At 59.1% G+C, this 21100-nt stretch overlaps 1 protein-coding gene across 2 annotated transcripts in view; it reads left to right on the top strand.

The window, feature by feature from the left end:
- Window positions 1-21100, top strand: part of RGS12 (regulator of G protein signaling 12) — a 118807-nt gene that overhangs the window by 5577 nt on the left and 92130 nt on the right. For both annotated transcript variants that reach the window (XM_043573102.1, XM_043573103.1), the window contains exon 2: window positions 18380-20348. In XM_043573102.1, coding sequence (XP_043429037.1) covers window positions 18477-20348 — 1872 coding nt within the window. In that variant the 5' untranslated portion in view covers window positions 18380-18476. The remainder of the gene's footprint in view (window positions 1-18379; window positions 20349-21100) is intronic.

Below are 21100 nucleotides of genomic sequence, written 5' to 3'. Positions count from 1 at the left end.
AGGTTTTTGAAGATGTTGCTTCGTGGTCTTCCGTCTCCATCGCGGGTGCCATTCTGATTTCAGTTGTCCCGTCTGTGATCTGGCCCCAGGAGGCTCACGGGGGCTTCCCTTGTTCCCCCTGTGCCCCGAACTAGCCCATGATGGTGCTTGTTCTCAACGCTGTGCCGCTGTGCTGGGCACGGGGTGGGGCCCTTCGGCCTGGGGACTGACTTTTCTGTTACTCCCGTGAGAATTTCCTGCTTTCAATCTTGAGTTCTTTCTGGAACTCCTTGTATCTGGAATTGGGATCTCCTGGCTGACCTGCTAATCCCCTGATCTCTTTTCTCCTCTTGTTGATCTGGGAGATGTTTGCTCAGCTCTTGGGAGATTGTGTCCCATTGTCTCCCAGCCCTCTGTTAGTCCCTTTATCGCCATTATCCTTTTCCGTTTTCAAGAGTTCTGTTTTGGTTTCCCTTTTCTTTTTTTAAAAAAAAATATCATCTTGTTCTTTATTCAGAGATTTAGGACCTTCTTTTCTGGAAGATAGTAAACATACTTCGAGTTTTTATTCTGGTTTTCTTTTTTCCTTCTCCATTCCTTCCCCCCCCCCCCCCCCCCCCCCCCATTTTTCCTAAGACCATAAGACCATCTCTTCCATGAGACCAGGGTTTTGTCCTCAATAGCATTCATGGCTGATCTCAAACACCTAAAACTGCCGGGCGCCTAGAAATATCACGTAGTGTTCACATGTCCTGTGTCATTACTGATGTTGGGTGGGAGGGATTCGGGGGGTTTCCACCAGTTGCTGAGAAAGGTTTTCAACATCTCCCAACACTGACTGGATTTGTCCGTTTCCGCTTTTTGCTCCTTCAGGCTTGGTTCGTGTGTGTGAATCTGTTATTAAGTTGGCACACGTTTGTGGTGATGATTCTGCTGATGAATGCGGCTTGAAGTCTCGTGTTAAGTCAGCCCTCCGAGCTTCCTCGTGTTTACTGTTTGCACAGCACAACTCTTCCATTCTTTTACGCTCAGCCTGTTTGTGTCCTTGTGTTCAGAGTCCGCTTCTTTTTTTTAAAAAAAAATTTTTTTTTCAACATTTTTTATTTATTTTTGGGACAGAGAGAGACAGAGCATGAACGGGGGAGGGGCAGAGAGAGAGGGAGACACAGAATCGGAAACAGGCTCCAGGCTCTGAGCCATCAGCCCAGAGCCCGACGCGGGGCTCGAACTCACGGACCGCGAGATCGTGACCTGGCTGAAGTCGGACGCTTAACCGACTGCGCCATCCAGGCGCTCCCAGAGTCCGCTTCTTATAAAACATACGGTTGAGTCCCGATCGTGTATCCAGTTCGATAGCATTGGCTTTTGAATGTGAACGTTTTATCCATTTACATTTTTCAGTGTTTAAACATCCCTCCCCCAAATTGAAGAATTTTTTTATTAGCTGATAAATAATAAACACAAATTCCTCCAAAGCAACTTGGGGGTGGGGAATAAATAATATTGGGAATATTCTTTTTTTTTTAAGTAGGGTTCACGCCCAGAGCAGAGCCCAACATGAGGCTTGAACTCACGACCCTGAGCTCAAGACCTGAGCTAAGAGCAAGAGTCGGACGCTTAGCCGACAGAGCCACCCAGGCACTCCTATTTGGAATACCCTTAAAAATTTTTTTTTTAGTTTATTTATTTTGAGAGAGAGAGAGAGAGAGAGAGAGAGAGAGAGAAGCCCAAGCAGGCTCTGTGCTGTCAGCTCGAACTCACGAACCGTGAGATCATGGCCTGAGCTGAAATCAAGAGTCAGATGCTCAACTGACTGAGTCACCCAGGTGCCCCATAATTTTTGTTTTGAAAAAAATTAAGAGGGGGGGCGCCTGGGGGGCTCAGTCGGTTAAGTGACCGACTTCAGCTCAGGTCACGATCTCACAGTTCGTGAGTTCAAGCCCCGTGTCGGGCTCTGTGCCGACAGCTCGGAGCCTGGAGCCTGCTTTGGACTCTGTGTCTCCCTCTCCCTCTGTCCCTCCCCGACTTGTGCTCTGTCTCTGTCTCTCAAAAAATAAATAAATGTAAAAAAAAAAAAAATTAGAAACAAAAGAAATTAAGAGGGAAACACCACTATTTTAAAATATTTACTTACACGTCCACCACTTCTGGTACGCCTCATTCTTCCTGCAGATTTGTGTCTCCATCTGGTATCATTTCTCTTCCGCTTGAAACGCTTCAGCGTTTCTTGCCTGTTGAGTGACAAATCCTCCTGGTTTTCATTTATCTGAAATGTCTTTGTTTTCCTTCAGTGTTAAAGGATCTCTTTGCCGATGTAGAGTTCCAGGTTGCCGGCGTCTTCTGGCTGCCGCCTCTGTATGAAATGCTGTCACGGCCGTGGCGTCCCGCGCGTTAGGTGGCGACGCTGCTTCCCAGCTCTCGTCTTTGCCTTTCAGCGCTTCTGTTTTGTTTCGTGTTTCGAAGTTTATTTATGTATTTTGAGAGGGAGAGAGAATCCCAAGCGGGCCCCGTGCCGTCAGCACCGAGCCCGACACAGGGCTCGAACGCACGAACCATGAGATCGCGACCTGAGCCAAAACCAAAAGCCGGACGCTTAACTGACGGAGCCCCCGGCACCCCTGTCTCTCGGCACTTGAGTGCGATATGCGTGCGACGGTCTTCTTGGTATTCATCCTGCCCTGGCTTTGTTGAGCCTCTTGGATCTGTACGTTTGTAATTTTTCACCAAGTCTGGGGAAAATTCGTTCATGGCTTCTTCAAGTATTTTTTTCTATCTCATTTATTCTCTCCTTGTGGTGTTCCTATTACATTTATTGTTGGTGCTTGATGTTGTCCCACTGGGCATCAGGCTCCGTCCATTTTAAAAATCATTTTTGTCAGTTTTCATATTGGGTAGTTTCTATTAATCGGTCTTCAAGTTAACTCACCCCGCCTTCTGCCTCCGGTTTGTTCTTAATTCCATTTGGTGAGTTTCCACATTTCAGTTACTGCAGTTTTTATTTCTAGAATTTCCACTTGCTTTAAAAAAATTTTTTTTTTTTTTTTTAATTTTAAAGTGAGCTTTACACCCAGTGCGGGGCTTGAACTCGTGACCCTGAGATCAAGCCGCATGCTGTACTAAGCCAGCCTGGTGCCTACTTTTATTTACATTTTCTGTCTCTCTACTGAGATATGTCATCTGTTTATTGTGATCATATTTTGCATTAAAGTTTTCACTTTATATCAGCTGCCTTAAGGTCTTCTCTGCTCATTTCAACCCCTGGGTTTCTCAGGATCAATTTCTGTGGACTCGTTTTTCTCTTGACTGTGTCACATCTTCCCGTTTCTGTGAACGTCGGGTAATCCTTGATCATGTGCTGAGCGTTGTGGACGGCCCACTGTGGTGATTCTCGTTTCTGGAGAGTTTTGTGTTTTGTTCCGGAAGTTAATTTGTCTTGACTCAAACTGAGATCTCCGCTCTCGTCTCTGCCTCGCGCACTTGGCCTACCAGCTCCTCGCTTCTGCTCCTTGGGGCAGCTCAGGGGCTGGCCGAGGGCCTGGGCCGAGTTTACAGACCCACCTCAGGGCTATCTGTCCTCCAGGCTGCCTCCTTTCTGAGCCATTGAGGTGTCCCCCTCACTTCCAGCCGTGCCCAGACTCTGTTCTCGGCCTTGAAGCTAGGAGGCCTGCTGCCCTCCACCAGAGTTCCAGCCGTCTGTACTAACACGTGTCTTACCCAGGGCAACCCGTTCTTTTAGGGGATGACCCCTCTGCTTTCCACCTGCTTTTCACGTTCTCAGGTGCCTTCAGATGGTTGGCTTTCGTATCTTGTAACCGGCCGGAACTTGATTTAGCAGCATAGGAGAACGCGTGAGGCTCTTTGCTTCCCTGCTAGACCTCCTTGTGCTTTGCTAAGTAGCCAGGCATCGATCTTTGGGTTTACTTGTTTCTCGTCAGGAGGATCCAGGAATCGGGGAGTGAGCGCCTCTAGTCTAAAAGCTTTTCCTTAACAAACCCAGGATATCGTAAAGCCCAGGGCTGGCTCTTCTCTGACCTCTCGGGCTGGCGACCCCCGGGGCCCGGCTTGAGTTGCCTGGGCGTGGGGCTCTGTCTGAGGCCGGAGCGGAAGGACACAGACCACTGGCTCAGGCACCGTGTCCTCCACCCCACCGTCTAGTCGGACCTGGGGCAAAATGCTTTCCGTGCGCGGTTTCCGTCGGAAGGTAAGGTGAAGGATGGGGCCTCTGTGAGGATTAGCTAGGATAGCGTGTGTGTGTCTCACATGGGGGACTTTTGTCGGTGACTGTTAGCGACGTCACGTCTGGGCTTGCGGTGTCGTTGTCTGAGTGGATGTGCCCCGGAGGTGCCCAGGTGGGAGGCTCAGACCTTGTGGAGCACATCTTTTTTTTTTCTTAATGTTCACTTATTTTTGAGAGAGAGAGAGAGAGAGTGTGAGTGAGCACAAGCAGGGGGTGGGGTGGGGTGCAGAGAGAGGGGAACAGAGGATCCGAAGTGGGCTCTGAGCTGACAGCAGAGAGCCCAATGCGGGGCTCGAACTCGCGAACCATGAGATCGTGCCCTGAACCGAAATCAAGAGTTGGACGCTTCGCTGACTGAGCTACCAGGCGCCCCTGTGGCTCCTCTCGGAACGCGGTCAGAGGAGCTGAGCCCAGGACACATGTTCCCCGGGAGGTACTGGGCAGGTGCCCAGACCACCCGCTCCCCAGAGCCCCGCGTCCCTAGTTGCCTGGAGTCCAGCCGGATTCTGTGTCCAGCCAGATTCAGAGTCACAGCCGGTTCTGTGGGGTTCAGCATTCAGCAGCCCGTCGGCTTCCTCGCTGAGAGGCCGGGGCGGCCGGGGCCCAGGGAGAGGAGGGCTCCCTGCGCCCGTCTGTCGTGGTAGTTTCCTGCGGCTGTGGTAACAAAGCCCCACAAACCGGGGGGCTCCAAGTAGCAGGAATTTGTTCTCTTGCCGTTCTGGGGGCCAGAAGTCCGAATCCAGGTGGCGGCAGGGCTGTGCTCCCTTCGGGGCTCTTCTGGGGGCCACTGGTGGTCACAGGCTGTGGCCGCACCGCCCCGTCTCTGCCTCCGTGTTCACGTGACCTCTCCCCTGCCTGCGTCAGACCTCCCCTCCGCCTCCCTCTCATAAGGACACTTGGGATGGCGTCCGGGGCCCGCCCAGATTATCCAGAAGCATCTGCTGTCTCAGAATCCTTAACGTAAGCCCGCCCGCAAAGACCCTGTTTCCAAAGGGGGTCGTTTCCAAGTTCCGCGGATTAGGGCCTGACGTCTTTGGGGCCACCATCAGCCCACGACGCCCTGCCAGGACCTGGGAGGTGAGGAGCCAGGTGGGGTCACCAGGGGGCGGGGCCTCCTTCCCGCGGGACCCCCTCTGGTCACCCCTCCTCCATTGCTTCCAAATGGGGTTCTGCCCTCAGCCTCCCCGTGGGCGGGACCGAGCCTTCCCCACGCTGACGTGGGCACCGGGACTGGGCGTGTTTGTGGCCTGTCCTGTCTTCCTGGGAGTGACAGAGAAAGATGTGGAGAGCAGAAGGATTTCTGTCAGCCCTGCCTGTTCCTCTGGATTCCTGTAGGGAATGGCCACGACTGTACGTGGGCAGGAGAATGTCACGTGGGGGACCTGACATAAGGCCCATGTGTTGACGAGGAAAATCGTTCTCAGCCTTTCGTAGGTGTTCAGGGGTGGGGCAAGGAGGCAGGCGAGGGCAGGGGATTGACTGAGGAGGCCGGCGGGCAAGTGGACGCAGGGTTGGCTCGTCCCCTCCTGTCCTTGGCCTGCCGCTGTCCACTCTGCCCAAGGAAGCGGCTGTGAGGGGTCCGGAGAGGTGCGGGGGTAGGGGGTGGGGCGAGGGGGGAGGGTGAAGGGGGCGGGAACGGAGGTGACAGTCCGGGTGCAGGTAATGGGAGACGGCCGGGCTCCAGCAGAGAGGAGCCAAGGGCTACTGAGTCACCATGAGGGCCTCCCCCTCCTCCGTCCCTTCGGCTAGATTTGTCAGACAAAACACCGTGAATTACCTGAAATTCACATCTCACCGGGTGTCCTGTATGTTTAACTCGATAAAGCCAATGACTCCGCAGTCCCGCTGTGCCCGGGTTGAAAAACCACAAACAATAAATATTGAGTAGAGATAAGAAAGGGAAGCCAGGGGGCACCTGGGTGGCTCAGGTCACGATCTTGTGGTTTGTGGGTTTGAGCCCCGTGTCAGGCTGTGTGCTGACAGCCTGGAGCCTGGAGCCTCCTTTGAATTTTTTTTTTTTTTTTAATTTTTTTTTTTTTGATGTTTATTTTTTTCTGAGTGGGGTAGGGTCAGAGAGAGAGGGAGACACAGAATCCATAGCAGGCTCCAGGCTCCGAGATGTCAACACAGAACCCGATGTGGGGCTCGAACTCACATACCACGAGATCACGACCTGAGCCGAAGTCAGACGCTCAACTGACTGAGCCACCCAGGCACCCCAAGCCTGCTTTGGATTCTGTGTCTCCCCCCTCTCTGCCCCTCCCCCGCTCATGCTCTCTCTCTCTCTCCTTCAAAAAATCAAAAAATGTTAAAAATAAATAAGTAAATACATAAATATTTAAAAAAAGAAAGTCAATTAACAACAGGAAGGGAAAATCGAGATGGCTTAACCCCCGTATTTCAAGATATTGAGCTAGAATTTGTTTCTGGAATGGAGAACAGCCCCCCAGGCCCATCAGCTACAGATCCTGGAGGGTCGCAGCTCCTGCTTGGCCTGCTCCTGACTCTCGGCAGTGGCCGGGCAGGTGCCCAGAGCAAGCCGGGCTCCCGGGAGGTCTGCCCGCTGGCTGCGGGGGTAGGTTGGCCTCAGTCTGCCCTTTGGGTCCTGCTGGGTCCTGGCCGTGGGGGCTGGGCGGGGGTGGGCTGCGGCTTCCGGCCCTCCTCTGAGCTCCTGGTCGGCGTGGCGCTTCCGCTCCGTTAGGACTTCTGAAGTTCACGGCCTCGGTGTGTCCTCCCCTCTGGCAGGTGGATCCTGAGTGGATCCGGATCCTGCCTGGCCCGCGTTCCCCTGCTCGCAGATGGGTCCCGATGCCCACACATGTTCTGAGTGTGGGTGCCGTCCCTCAGAAGGACGTCGGAGGTGACATAGTGCCACCCCTGGGCTGACAGCAGACGCGGCTGGCGTGCGGGGCCCGCCGGTCCGCAGGACAGTTGGGGCGTCGGTGGGCATTGGAGGAGTTAGTGGGGTCCGAGCTGAGCCGAGGAGCGGTGAAGGATGGGGAGGAGTGAATTCTCTGAAGGAGTCGGGCCGTGTGGTCTCCCGTGCGTCCCCCTGACCTTCCGTGGGTGGCCGTGCCGTCCGCCAGCAGCGGCTGGCACCGGGAGGGAGGCGGGGCCGTCACTGTCACTGTTGAGAACGGTCTTCCTGTGCTGCCGAAGGAGCCGGTCCGCAGCCACCAAACGAATGAACGCGCCCACGGGTGAAGCAGGCGCGGGACGGTCCTGAGGCGGTGACCACAGGCCTGCCCGCCAGGCACACTGCGGTTTGGGCCGGCCTCGGCAGGCAGGCTGGGTCCCCAGAGAAGCGGGCCAGCGTTACTGGTTGGAGATGAGCCCGAGGGAAGGTGCGGGCAGGTGGAGGCGGGCCTGGTGGCTTCAGGGCAGGCGGGAGAAGGCGCGGGGCTGAGCTCTGCCCCGGAGGCCGGGTGACGGTGGGCTGCTGCGGGGAGCTGGGGGTCTGGCTCACCTCCCTTCTGCTGAGCTTCCTTCCGTAATCGAGGTCTTTCTTAAACTCCTTCTTGTGTGGAAAACATCCTTCATGTGACGTGAATCAAGAAGTCACGTCGCGGCGCCCCCGCCTCAGTAGCTTTGTGCCGTCCAGCACGGCGGAGGGAGTACAGGGGAGAGTCCGCGGGGCAGGCCAGTGGCCGGGCCCCTGCGTGTGCTCGGGGGACGCTGGTTGTGGATGTGGACGCCCATGCCTGGTGTCGTCCCAGGCTGCAGACTGCGCCACCCCCGAGCCCCTGTGAGCCCGGTATGACAGGGCGCACTGCCCTACTGGTCGAGGTCTCACGTGTTGATTTCTCTTTGAGATGAGAGAGCATGTGACGTTTGCTCCTCTTGATGGGTTCGCCCACAGATTTTGCTTGATGTCAACTTTAGGTCCCAAAAGATTAGAATCCCTCAGGAGACATATGAGTGTTTTTGAGCCAGTAAAATGGACCTTTGTAATTTATTTTTTATTTTTTATTTTTAAAATTTTTTTTATTTATTTTTGGGACAGAGAGAGACAGAGCATGAACGGGGGAGGGGCAGAGAGAGAGGGAGACACAGAATCGGAAACAGGCTCCAGGCTCCGAGCCGTCAGCCCAGAGCCTGACGCGGGGCTCGAACTCATGGACGGTGAGATCGTGACCTGGCTGAAGTCGGACGCTCAACCGACTGTGCCACCCAGGCGCCCCAGGACCTTTGTAATTTAAATGATAGTCTTTCTGCCGAATGTAGGCTTCGTCCTCCTCACGCTAGGAAAAGGGCCAGTGCTGGGTTAGAACTGCTGCTGGGAGCCGGCCGGGGACACCTGTGCTGCTGGGCACCATCCTGTCCCCGCAGGCCCTTGTGTCTGGAGGGCTTTGGGCACCTGCGGTGGTCGCGGGCCTCCCTGTGCGGCCACCGAGCCATGACTGGGGCCTGTGACTAGGACTGGGGAGCAGGGGCCGAGGGGGGCTCAGCCGTCCCCGCACCCCCACCCGCACCACCGCCCACTCAGGGCCACGAAAGTTCTCCTGAAGGAGGAGGCTGGGGAAGTTTCCGGCTAGTGTTTCAAGCTTTCTTTATGTAGTCAGTATGACGTTAGCGTAACTGTTTCTTCAACTCCACGGTATTTTCGGTGTTTTCGGAATTCCTAATGCTATTAGGCTGCGGGTAGTAACTGTGCGTACGTTTTTCTGATGTGTTCCGAGAGACGAGACCTTCAAGTTGCCAGTGTTTAAGCTCTTCTCTCTTTTTCTTATTTCTTTCTCCTCTTTCCTGACTGCTTATAATCGCCCTGTTTCCTGATCCGAGAGCTGCTTTGCAGTTGGAGTGAGTTCTGGTCTCCCCTGCTGATCCCCGCGGGGGGTGGGGGTGGGGGTGGGGGGGGCTGCTTAGCGAGGGGCAGGCTCTTCCTGGGGAGTGGGGAGCCCGGCCAGGAGGGCAGACAAGTCGTGCTCTCAGATCCGAGGTCCCTGCAGCTTCGCCTCTTGGTTTCTTTGGAGGTCAAGTGCTAAAACCTCAGGAACCGGCATTCAGAAAAGCCCACGCACAAAGGCTGCGTAATCACAGAGTGCCGAGCTGGGGCATTTTCTGTATTGTGCTCTTCTGTTCAGCCTTCTGTAAATCAGTCAACAAGCACACACGCTAATCATCCCCGTGGCTGCTGAGCTGCCCCCCCCAGGCTGGATTGGCGTCACATTGGGGGACGAGGCCACCGAGGAACCAAGATAGACTCTTTGAGGGCCAGGTAAATAATTTTGTGGGTAGAAAAACCTCAAGGGAGGTCAGCGTCTCACGTGCTGACAGTGAAGCGAGAGGCGGCCGGGGGCGTGCCGACGGGCCCAAGCGGAATTAGCCGAGTGTGTTCAGTCATGACTGGGCAGCCTCGCTTTCCTCGTTGGCGCGACCTGCGAGGTCCCAGCGGGGAGGTAGTCACCCGGTGGCCCTTTCCCTCAGCCAGCGTGTTCCGCTCGGTCGTCCGTTTCTCTCGGGTGTGCACGGTACGATTTCCTGACTCAGCACATCACCGATTAGGTGTGAGGGAACGTGTTTCGGAGCGTTAAGCATGCGTTGCTGCCTGGAAACAAATGCAGTCTGCTCTGTGTCGATGGTAGGGGCGAGAGCAAGTCAAGTGAAATCGTTCATGGTTTTGCTCGTCACCGCTGCTGCGTAACAGATAGTCCCTGGCACGTGGCGGCAGAGGACGACCCGCGTTTCTCACCTCGCGGCTTCTCTGGTCGGGGCTGTGAGGCTCAGTTGGGTCCTTTGTCCCAGGGCTGTGCCCGCGGTGGCGGCCAGGCTGCAGGGGGGGACGGTCTGCATCCAGGCTCGGCTCTCGTGGGGGCGGCGGCCCCGGCAGATGTGACGCAGCTGCCGGCAGGCCTCGTGACCTCGCCGGCTGGTGGCCTGAGACATCGTTTTTGCCCCGGGGGCTGTTTCTTAGGGCAGCTCGCGACCTGGCAGCTGACTTCCTTCGGCGTGAGCGAGGGAAAGGTGACGAAGACAAAAACCAGTGTCTGTAGTGCTCTAGGAAGTGACCTCTCCTCCCTTCTGCCCTGTTAACTAGGGGTGAGGCACCAAGTTCGGCCCGGATCCCAGGGGGAGGGGCTGCCGAGGGCAGGACGACTAGGAGGGTGCCATTGACTTGTATCACAAATACAGAGAGGCGGCAGTGGGCTCTATCACTGTCCAGCCTCCGGCCCCAGTGAGCCCCGTCCCTCCCACGTGCAGAACACTCCGCCTGAGACCCTCCACGGCAGCGTCGGCTCCAAGTCCAGAGTCCCGCCACGTAGACGGACTCCAGGCGTGGGTCGGAGGCCCGGATGTCGCTCCCGGGCACAGCCCCCCGAGCGCACCCGCTCCCCATCCTGACCTGGGGAGGCCGGCTCTCAGCCCCTCCTACAGCGGAGCGTGGGACAGCCGCTGCAGACACACCTGCTGCTGACGAGGGCGTGCGAGGACACCTGCTGCTGTCCTCGGTGCATCAGTGCTGCCTGGCAGGTGTGGAGGTGCCCGGCTGGGTCCCCGGTATTTGTGGAACGGATGCGGACAGGCACCAGCTTGCTCCTTTGTATCAGCAGAGCCGTTGTAGAGCCTCGGGTGTTTAGGGGAAAGCGTGAGATTGTACACACAGAAGGTACCAGCCGTTTTAGAAGAATGTCCTTGTTTCGCCCCCGGGTCCAAGACGTCTTTCAGGGAGGGCACGGGAAATCTCCCTTGCCCGGTCCGTGGGGGGCGCGAGCCCACCCCTCTAGGGCGTCCGGGGGCTTGTCGACGACGCACTGCTGGTGTCTCTCGGGTTCTTCGTGTCAGGGCCGCGCCGTGGACACTGGTGGGGTCCTCTGGGAGCATCGCCCGCCGTGCACCCGGCTGGCCGGCTCGGGTGAGTTCGGTCTGCGCCTCTGCTGACGCGGACGTGGGGGCAGCGGCCGGACCCCCCCCAAGGCAGCCCCGCGCCGGCTCGAGCTTGCGCCACGGGTGAATAAAAAGAAACACACCCGGCGAGTCCAACAAACGGTACGAACGGGAGGCTGCTCCCAGACAAGGGACACGCAGTTCATCGTGACCGCCGTCGCCACGGGCAGACTCGCACACAGAATGCCTCGTTCGGCGCCTCCCTTGCCGTTCGTTGACCGTCGCGCTCACAGACATGTTGGGGCAGGCTGCTTTTCCTGGCCACCCTTCCCTTGTGGAGCTGCCACAGGTTTGAGGTCTCGGGGACGGGTTTACGGCTCGGCTGCTCGCACGAGTACTGGAGGGGGCGGCCGCACGTGGGGAGCGTGGCCAGGCCGTGGGCGCCCTGTGGACACCGCGTGGGGACACGGCCGCCGTGACCCTGCCGCGACACCACACCCGGGCCTGCCGGTCAGCCGCCTTCTCCCCGCTCGCGTGTTTGTTCTTCCGCCTGCCTGTGGGGAGCTGCAGAAGCTCCCTGGGCTCCGCCGTCCTCTGGTGCTTTCTGGCAGGTTCTGTTCCTTCATACAAGACCTGTCTTCTCTTTCTGAAAGTTTTTATTTTATTTTATTTTTTTAACGCTTATTCATTTTTTGAGAGACAGGGTGAGACACAGAGTATGAGCGAGGGAGGGGCAGACAGCGAGGGACACACAGAATCCAAAGCGGGCTCCAGGCTCTGAGCCGTCAGCACAGAGCCCGACGCGGGGCTCAAACTCCTAAATCACGAGATCGTGACCTGAGCCGAAGTCGGACGCTCAACCGACTGAGCCCCCCCAGGCGCCCCTCTCTGAAAGTCTGATGGGTCTCATTTCACTTACCCTGCGCAGCATTTGGTGGCCACTTTGTTTGAAGGTTCCCGTTTGTCTGTAGCTCGGGAAAAGAGTCCATTAATTTTTGGACCAAGTAAGCAACCAGGTTTTATTGGGTAAACATTGACTACCACTAATGAATTTAGTCAGTCTGTCCATCCACCCACCTACCCACCCATCCATCTGTCCACCCCTCCCTCCCTCCCCATCCATCTGTCCTTCCCTCCATCCTCCATCTGTCCATCCATCCATCCACCCATCCATCCATCTCTCCATCTATCCCCCCCAATCCCTCCGTCCATCCGTCACTTCCATGCCCCCCCCCCCAATCTCTGGACCTGTCTCCAAGATTCTCTGAAGAGAATTTTGTTTTCCACATAATGTACAGTTTAAGTCCTACAACCCAAATGCACCCTACAAACCTGGGGAACCCTTTCTGGCTGCCCTCTGTGGGTGATGTAGTGACAGACGAACAGAGAGACTTATCACCGAATTACCCACGTTTTCTTCCCCTCCAGTCCCACTTGTCCCCTTGGCGGCTTCCTGCTCCAGCCTATTCTGTACCGATCCTGCCCCTGGTCCCCCTGGTCCCCCTGCTCCCCCTGGTCCGCCTGGTCCGCCTGGTCCATCTGCTCCCTCTAGAGGCTGCCCTGTGTTTGGGGTTTTGTAGACTCTGTTCACTTGCTTCTTCTGTTCGTGGTAGCCTTTTCCTGAGGCCGCTTCTTTGTGCATGTGTGTGCGTCCTGGTTGGGGTTCTGGGAGTCTCTTTGGGACCCCACTTGTGTCCGCTTCTGCCCGTGTGTCTGGCTGGTCACTGAGACAGAAGCAGCTTTGAGGAAGAGTTTGTTTTGACCGTTAAGTTTGAGGTGCCCCCAGACTTGCGGGAGGGTGTGGGTGGGAGATCAGCATGTGGGAGACCCTGGCCTCGAGGGGTCCAGTCGCTCGGGGCGGAGGGAGCGAGCTGGGACCCCCACACTCGAGGCCAAGCAGAGCAGGACCCGGAAGGGGGAGGCGCAGCGTGTTGAGTTTGTTGAGAAGCCAGGGGATGCAGACCCAGCAGAGTCCGTGGGACGCGGCTCCCTGGGCTCGTTGGTGGCCAGGCGCGCGTGTTTGCGGGCACGAGGGGCCGGAGGCCCGTTTGCAGAGGGAGGGCGAGGGTGGGAGGTGGGGTGCGGAGACCCCAGGAGGGTGAGCCTTGGAGGCGCCGCCGAGGGGAGGAGAGGCGCTGTGGGAAGATGAGTCCAGCGAGAGCTTGCCTCCTCTCCAGTTCAGGGGGGCTCGGGGACTGTGAGAAGCTGTGGGGTGGCCCACTTGAGAGGGAGCCACGTCACGCCAGGGGAGAAGGGCGGTGGGCGTGGCAGCTTCCTGAGAGAGTGGGGGGCCGGGGGGGAGGTCTAGGCGGAGAAGCCAACCCGAAGTGGGAGGGTGTGCGCAGGGGGGGAGGGGGGAGGCTGTGCACAATGGCCGCGTGGCCGCTGGGCTGGTGGCACTTGTCTGTTCCCTGCAAAGGAGAGCAGCAGGGGGCCGAAGATGGGTGGGTTTGGGTGGTCATGAGCGGAGCAGGACCCCTCAGGGGCTGAGGAGCATGACTTCGGGGCGGGGCCCAGGCCCCCCGGGCAACGGTGGCCCCACAGCACGTGCTGTGGAGAAAGCCCGCCGCCAGCTCCTCTGGGGTGGGGTGTCCCCAGGTGGGCGCAGAGGATGTGAGCGTGGACGAGGATGTGAGCGGGCTCTTTCCTAGTGGACGGGAGGCCGAGGGGGAAGGGCAGGGGTCACCAGGGAGCAGGGGTGAGGATCCTCGTCAGGGATGGCGGAGGCTGGGGGTGGCACAGCTGGTGGACTGCAGGGGGCGGTAGGGTGGGGGGGTGTGGCCTGGGCCCAGGGGAGGCAGGCCGTCCTAGGTGCATAGATGGATGGGGTGGGGTAGGTGGAAGTCAGGGACCAAAGAGGAGGAGTGGGAGGAGGGGGAGGGGGATGTGGGGGAGGAGGAGGAGGTGCTTCTAGCAAAAGGTGTGTTTGTCGCGCAGAGTGAGGTGGTGGGTGGCCGAGTGAGGGAAATGGGTTCGTAGCTGCGGGGAGGGCTCTCAGCTGTTAGGCCTTAGGGTCACCCACGAGAGGAGGACTTTGAAGCTAGAGAGGAAAGGGGTTCTGGAGGGAGGAGGGACAGGGGCATGGAGCTGGTGGCACCATTTTGTGGGGCACAGCGGGTGGGGGCCGAGACTGCCCTCGGGTCCCTGCTGCGTGTGCTGTGCCCTCGGGTCACTTGGAGGCACTCCCTGAGCCGCAGGTGTGCAGCCAGTGAGGCCGCGGGCGCCTCCCAGTGCCCTTGTCCCTGAGCCGTGGGGTCCTCCAAGGAAGGGCCCGTTCCCTCACGTGGCAGTCCTGGCCTTGCCCAGGTCCCACCCACAGTCCCGCTGGAGCCCCCGCTGGGCACAGGCATCCGGGCGGGTGGTGGGCCAGGTCAAGGGCAACGGGAAGGGTCCTTTACGGGTGAAAGGTCAGCGGGGACGTTGGTTGTTGGTGCCTGCTAACGGCCCGGAGGGGTCTTGGTGAGCCAGGACCCCACCAGCTCATCCTCGGGCGTTTTGGGGACCTGCCGTGCCGGGGAGGGCAGATCCCAGGTTGGTGTAGGTTTCGGGGAGGGCGGGGAGCGTGTCCTGGGCTCTAGGGAGCTCTCCGGAGGTCAGGCGGTGGGCCGCCAGGATGGATCAGACCGGGTGAGGCCGGGATGCAGGGACGGTCAGCGTGCGTCCTGGGGTGTGTGACTGCGCGGGGGCTGCGTCGGGTCCCCGTGCACGTTGCGGGGAGGTGGCGCCTGGTGGGTGTTCGGTGGCTGGAGGTGGCTTAGGGGGAGGGTACGAGGGGCGGGGTCTGCTGGCCGGTGGGTCCCAGTCGGAGGGCGTGGCGCGGTGCCGCCAGGCTCCCGCCGCGGAGGGATCGGGCGTTGGAGGGGCTGTGCGTCTGGGGAGCGCCTGCTGTCCCAGCCCCGGGGCTGCCTCTGCCTCTTCCAGGGACCCCTCTGTGTGGAGACGGAGAGAGCTGGGTTCAAATCCACCGGTGACGCTCACTAGCTGTGCAGCCGTGGGAGGTTACTCGGCTTTTCCGTGTGTCCTTTTGCTCGTCTGCAAAATGGGAACAGTCGTACCCACGTCAGGGCGCCGTGGCTTGCGGACACGCGTGTTGCTACGTGTAAAGGCCCGGGAACAGCCCTGGAAGGCCCCCCCACCGCGAGCGCTTCCTCGGCGCCCGGCGCTGTGCCCGAGCTCCCCGCTCCTCCCGCCCGGTAGTTCCTGGTCTCCGGGTCTCCGTCCGGCCGCCGCGCGCACCCTGGGTGCTGTGCTGTGTGGCTTTGGCCTTTCGGCCCCGTGCTCAGCTCAGTGCCTGTCGCGCCGTGAATGTGACTCTGGTGGCGCAGTCGTGGTGAGCCGGGGCGCCGTCCTCACAAAACGCACCCCCCCCCGCATCGGGAGGGATGGGGGCCGAGACATGCGGCGAACGGACTTCTGGTCCTCCTGCGGGCACCGAGCACACAGCACAGTCTGGGGACTGACTGTCTGCCTCTTCCTGCGCCTCCCTCCTTGGGGCCTGTGGGCTGCTCAGGGCCCGGCCCGTCTGTGGCTTCTGGGTCTGGGACGCTGCCGGCCCGGGCTGGGCACACATGGGACCGTTGTATCCCGACCTCAACCTCGGGGGGCAGGAGGGGAAGCAGCCGGGCAGCCCGTGTGTGTTTACTTCTAGGTCCCGCCAGTCTGAGGGATGAGTCGGTGAAGGAGCGACATTGTCACTCGGAGGGACTGGTCCTGGCAGCGGGCGCAGTGGGAAGGGGACCGTGCGTCCTACCGTCTGTGCTGCTGGGAAGCTGTCGCTCCTTTCTGGCCTCGATTGCCTTTTCTGTGCAAGGAGAAGGCCGGACCGGACGGTGTCTTTGTCCGCTGGGGCTGCTGCAGGACACCGCGTGCGGAGCAGCTTAAACCACAGCCTGTTTGTCACCAAGGGCCAGGTGCTCACAGAGCCAGTGTGTGGCGGGGACACTTCCTGGTTCCGGATGGCCACCTTCTCCTGTCGTTCCGGGGCGGAGAGCAGGGACCGCGGGGGGAGGGGCGAGGTCCCTCTCTCCTCTTTTACGAGGACACCAGGGGGTGGCATTTCAACACCCTGTGAAGTGGGGACACGCCTTCAGCCCACAGCAGCCCACCCAGGTGTTGCCACCTGTCAGAATCACCCAGAAGGTGTGGGGGGTGGGGGTGGGACCTTGTCAAAACAGGCGGCTGGACTCACTAACCCAGAATCTCCTGGCGGAGGAAAGGGGCCCAGAACAGGCACCTGAGTGGCCCAGATGGCAGACATGCCCGTGGGCGTCGGAAACAATGCCCTGTGGTTTCTTCTGGATTTCACTGTCTGCTCCGCTCGGTTCACTATGAGCTGATGCGGTTTAAGGAAAAGTTAACGTGTAGGCTGTGCTTCCAGAATGTGGTTGCAGGCACGGAGACATGACTTGGATGAATTAGAAGGAGTTAGCGGGACACGACAGTGCGAGTCTACCAGAAATATCTGGGCAGGCCACAAAGAGGACCGTCACCCCGTGTCACGTCTCAGTGCCACGACTCTGGCGTGTGGAGGGATTACAGACGGGTGGCCGGGAGGTCTTCTGTCACCGAGGAGGGCAGGAGGGGCTCGCTGACCCCTGTCCTGGGAGGGGCCACGCCCCCCCATGCTGTTCCCTGCACCTGTGCGCCCCCCTCCCCCAGCACTAGGCTGGTTGCCTTAGCGCAGGCTCCGTGGCCACGGAAACAATGACCACAGCACGACTCTGTTCCCTCCATTCCCTCAGTTCTGGGGGTGGCAGGTCAAAATCAGTGTCACCTGCTGCGGTCCCAGTGCGGGCAGGGCCCTTCGTCCTGGGGGCCGCAGGGGAGAGTCTGTTCCCTCACCTTTTGTGGCTTCTAGAGGCGCTCTGTTTGTGAGCTCTGTGGCCCTTCCTCTACCTTCACAGCCTGCTGCTCTGACCTCCGCCTCTCTCTGACTCTGAGCCTCCTGCCTCCCTCTGGTGAGGACCCTGTGACCCTGGGGCCTGCCCGGATCATCCAGGATAAGCTCCTGGACAGAGGCTCCTGGAGGGGGGCGTCGGGGGTTGGGCACATCTGGTGGGGGAGCACCATTCGGCCTGTAAGAAAGAGGCCCAATGAGAGACCCTAAGACACTATTCTTGGCCAACTTTAATATACGCGTTTCTAGTGATGAATAGCGAATAGTTAGATGTCCGTAGTACTTAAATGATTAATTTATCGCCACTTAGGTATTAAGTAATATGGCAATTTGGAAATAAGTTGTTCTCTTATGACTCTTACCTCCCAGGATGATTTTATTCAAACCCGCGTCCCGCACACCACGTTCTCTGTGTCGCCACGTCCGCCCCCTCGGAGCAAACCTTTGTGTTCTCCAGCTCCGTCTCTAATGCGCTCCCCTGGCAGGTGGGACCCCACACGTGTTGTCACAACACGCCCCACCTGACGCCCCGGGAGAGGACGCTGGCAGCTGGCGCCTGCTTCCTCGGGACCTGCCCCCCCACCCCCCCCGCCCCCCTTTACCCTGTGCCGATTGTGCTTCGATTTCACCGGGGCAGATCCCAGCCGTGAGCATGACTATGCCGCGTCCTGTGTGTCCTCCTCGTGGGGCACCAGGTCTGGGCTGGGCCTGGGACCCTGACGCAGGTGTTTTCTGTGACCACCAGTACTTTTAATGATGGAGTCATCCCCTGGAAGGATGAAGGTTCCTATTCCCTTTTTTTGTTGTTTTACCTGTTCTGTCCGGTGGCCTCTGTGGTTGACTGAGGTGGTTTCGGACCAACGTATTTTCCCCCACATGGTATCTTGTTCGAAAGCAATTAGTTGAGGGAGGTGGTGGGATATGAGAGACACACGCTGACTCTTCCCTGAGGGAGAACTGGTCGTGACGGAGGGGCTGTGATCAAACAGGGGGTCGGCCAGGTCACCCAGGTGCCTTTCCACCCCAGGTGTGTGGCCCGCGCTGTCTTTCGCTCTGGCTCCTCCCCTCCGGTTGAGACGCAGTCGGGGTGGTCGGGAGGGGTGCCTGGGCCTGCGCAGGAGCTGGGAGCCTCCCCTGCGGCGGCCCTCGGACTTCCCATCTGGGCAGGCGGCACTGCCACCGCCCTGTGTTCCTCGGCCCTGAACGGTCGGACAGGCGTCCCTTCCGGGAGACACGCTGTCTGCTCGTGGGAAGTTTCTTAGGCTGACCTGAAGGTTCCCCGTGCAGGCTGCTGCTTCTCTCTCACTCGCACATTTATGTGGTGACCAGAGACTCTTCCTGTGGTGGCTTTTGTCACGAGCTACATTTTTATGTTTAGGAGATGCCAGTAAGCAGCGGGAACACGGGATGTTTAATAACAGGCCGTTTGTTCTCTTCCTCAGGGCGTCACTTCAGGAAGCACCACGGTAGGCTCAGGCATTCCCTGAGCGCGGCCCCTGGACTAACGAGCTATGCCCCTGGGGTCGCAAGCCCGGCGAGATGTATAGAGCAGGGGACGCGGTGCAGCGTCCGCTTCACGGGCCGGCGCCCCCTCGCCTGAGGAGTGTGGAGGTGGCCAGAGGACGAGCAGGGTACGGCTTCACGCTCTCTGGCCAGGCGCCGTGCGTGCTCAGCTGTGTCCTGAGAGGGAGCCCCGCGGACTTTGTGGGCCTCCGGGCCGGAGACCAGATATTGGCCGTCAACGAAATCAACGTGAAGAAAGCATCCCATGAGGACGTGGTGAAATTAATCGGGAAATGTTCTGGTGTCCTGCACATGGTGATTGGCGAGGGCCTCGGCCACGTGGAGTCCTGTTCCAGCGATGAAGAGGTTGGATTTTACGAAGGAAAAGGCTGGCTCAAGCCCAAACTCGATTCGAAAGCGTTAGGTATAAACAGAGCCGAGAGAGTCGTGGAAGAAATGCAGTCTGGTGGGATTTTCAATATGATCTTTGAAAATCCTAGTCTCCGTGCAAGCAGTTCCGAGCCCTTGAAATTGAAACAAAGATCCCTTTCGGAGTCAGCTGCCGCGCGATTCGACCTTGCACGTGAAAGCGTACATCACCCGAATCCCAACCTGCTTTCTAAGGAGGAAATATCAAAAGTTATGAATGACGATTCCGTTTTCAGTATCGGCCCCGAGAATCACGAAGATTTTGCGTTAGATGCGAGTATTTTAAACGTGGCCATGGTCGTGGGCTACTTGGGGTCCATCGAACTTCCTTCCACGAGCTGCAACCTGGAGTCCGACAGCTTACAGGCCATCCGTGGCTGCCTGCGGCGCCTGCGGGCGGAGCAGAAGATCCACTCCCTGGTGACCATGAGGGTCCTGCACGACCGCGTGCGGCTCTGCACCGACCAGGCTGCCGTCCTGGCCGAGTACCCGGCCGAGAAGCTGGCCTTCAGCGCCGTGTGCCCCGACGACCGGCGGCTCTTCGGGCTCGTGACCATGCAGACGAGCGACGACGGGAGCCTGGCGCACGAGGACGAGGGCGCCTTGCGGACTTCCTGCCACGTGTTCATGGTGGATCCAGACCTGTTCAATCACAGGATCCACCAGGGCATCGCTCGGCGGTTTGGGCTGGAGTGCACGGCCGACCCCGACACCGGCGGCTGCCTCGAGTTCCCCGCATCCTGCCTGCCGGCCCTCCAGTTCATCTCCGTCCTGTACAGAGACATGGGCGAGCTGATCGAGGGCGTGCGGGCCCGGGCCTTTGCCGACGGGGACGCGGACGCCCACCAGAACACCAGCACCAGCAGCAACAGCGACAGCGGCATCGGCAACTTCCACCAGGAGGAAAGGAGCAGCCGAGTGCTGGTGGTCGACCTGGGTGCCGGCTCCAGCAGGCACGGCCCCGGCAGCGGTGGCGGCTGGGAGGGCGCGGGCGGGAGGGGCTCCCAGCCCCGGGGCGCCCCCTGGAGCGGGGCCTTCTGCCTCGACCCCGAGGGGGGCCCCCCGTTCGAGGCCGCCCCGCAGGCGGACAGGTGCCGGGACTTCGGTAAGCACCTAGGGCCCGCTGCTCACGTGGAGCTGCCCCCGGCCTCCTCGCGGAGCTCGGTCCCCCCTTCCAAGAGGGGCGCCGCGGGCCACGGCCAGCGGTGGCTTCCGGTCCACGTCCTGCAGGAGTGGCCGTGCGGACACGCCAGTGACCAGGAGTCGTACACAGACTCCACCGACGGGCGGTCCAGTGTGAACTGCGGCACGCTGCCCCCGCCCATGAGCAAGATTCCCGCGGACCGCTACCGGGTGGAGGGCAGCTTGGCACAGGCCCCGCTGAGCACCCAGAAGAGGGACTGGTCCAGGAAGGCTTTTGGGGTGCAGAACCTTTTCGGGCCCCATCGACAAGTTAGAAAGACTAAGGAGGACAAAAAGGTAAGCCCGCTAGGCGCGCTCTCCACACGTGAGCTTGATTTCGTGACGCGGTCTGTCCCTGGTGGAGCGGAGCGTGTTAACGGCCGAGTCTCCGGTCCCGGCTGCGTCGGGCTGCCCTGTGCCCCTGTCGCCACCACGGGGTGTGTTTGGTCACATGCTGCAGGCTCTGTCCTGCCGGGGAGCCCTCTGCGTGCTGCCCCCTCTCTCGGGTCCTGGGCGGGACACGTGGGCGGGGGCGGGTGACGCAGCCTGGGCTGAGGCCTTCCTTCCTTCGGGCCCTTTCCTGCTGCCGGTGCCTAGGACGGTCCTGTCCCTGGCCCCTTTGGAGCCCATGTCATCTGTGGGCTCGGGCAGCACGCCCTTTTGAGGTGAGAACACAGGGGTTTTTTTTTGTTTTTTTGGGGGGGGTGTTAATGTTTTATTCACTTATTTATTTTTTTGAGAGAGAGAGAGCGTAAACGAGGGAAGGGCAGAGAGAGGGGGACAGAGGATCTGAAGCGGGATCTGCGCTGACAGCAGCAGGCCCGATGTGGGGCTCGAACTCATAAACTGCGAGATCATGACCTGAGCGGAAGCCAGATGCTTAACTGACTGAGCCACCCAGGCGCCCCTGAGGTGAGAAAATTCTTGAAGCACAGAGACTGTTGACTTCAGGACAGGGAGCTTCCCAGGGTGTGGATCCTTGCTCTGTGTCCTTCATCTGGAAAATCCTGCTGTGAAAAAAGTGGCAGCTGCACTCAGCGGTGGGCTGG

The sequence above is a fragment of the Prionailurus bengalensis genome, chromosome B1 (assembly GCF_016509475.1).
Source record: "Prionailurus bengalensis isolate Pbe53 chromosome B1, Fcat_Pben_1.1_paternal_pri, whole genome shotgun sequence".
Lineage (NCBI taxonomy): Eukaryota > Metazoa > Chordata > Mammalia > Carnivora > Felidae > Prionailurus > Prionailurus bengalensis.
The sequence above is the reverse complement of the archived record's forward strand: the minus strand, read 5'-3'. Positions and strand labels throughout refer to the sequence as shown.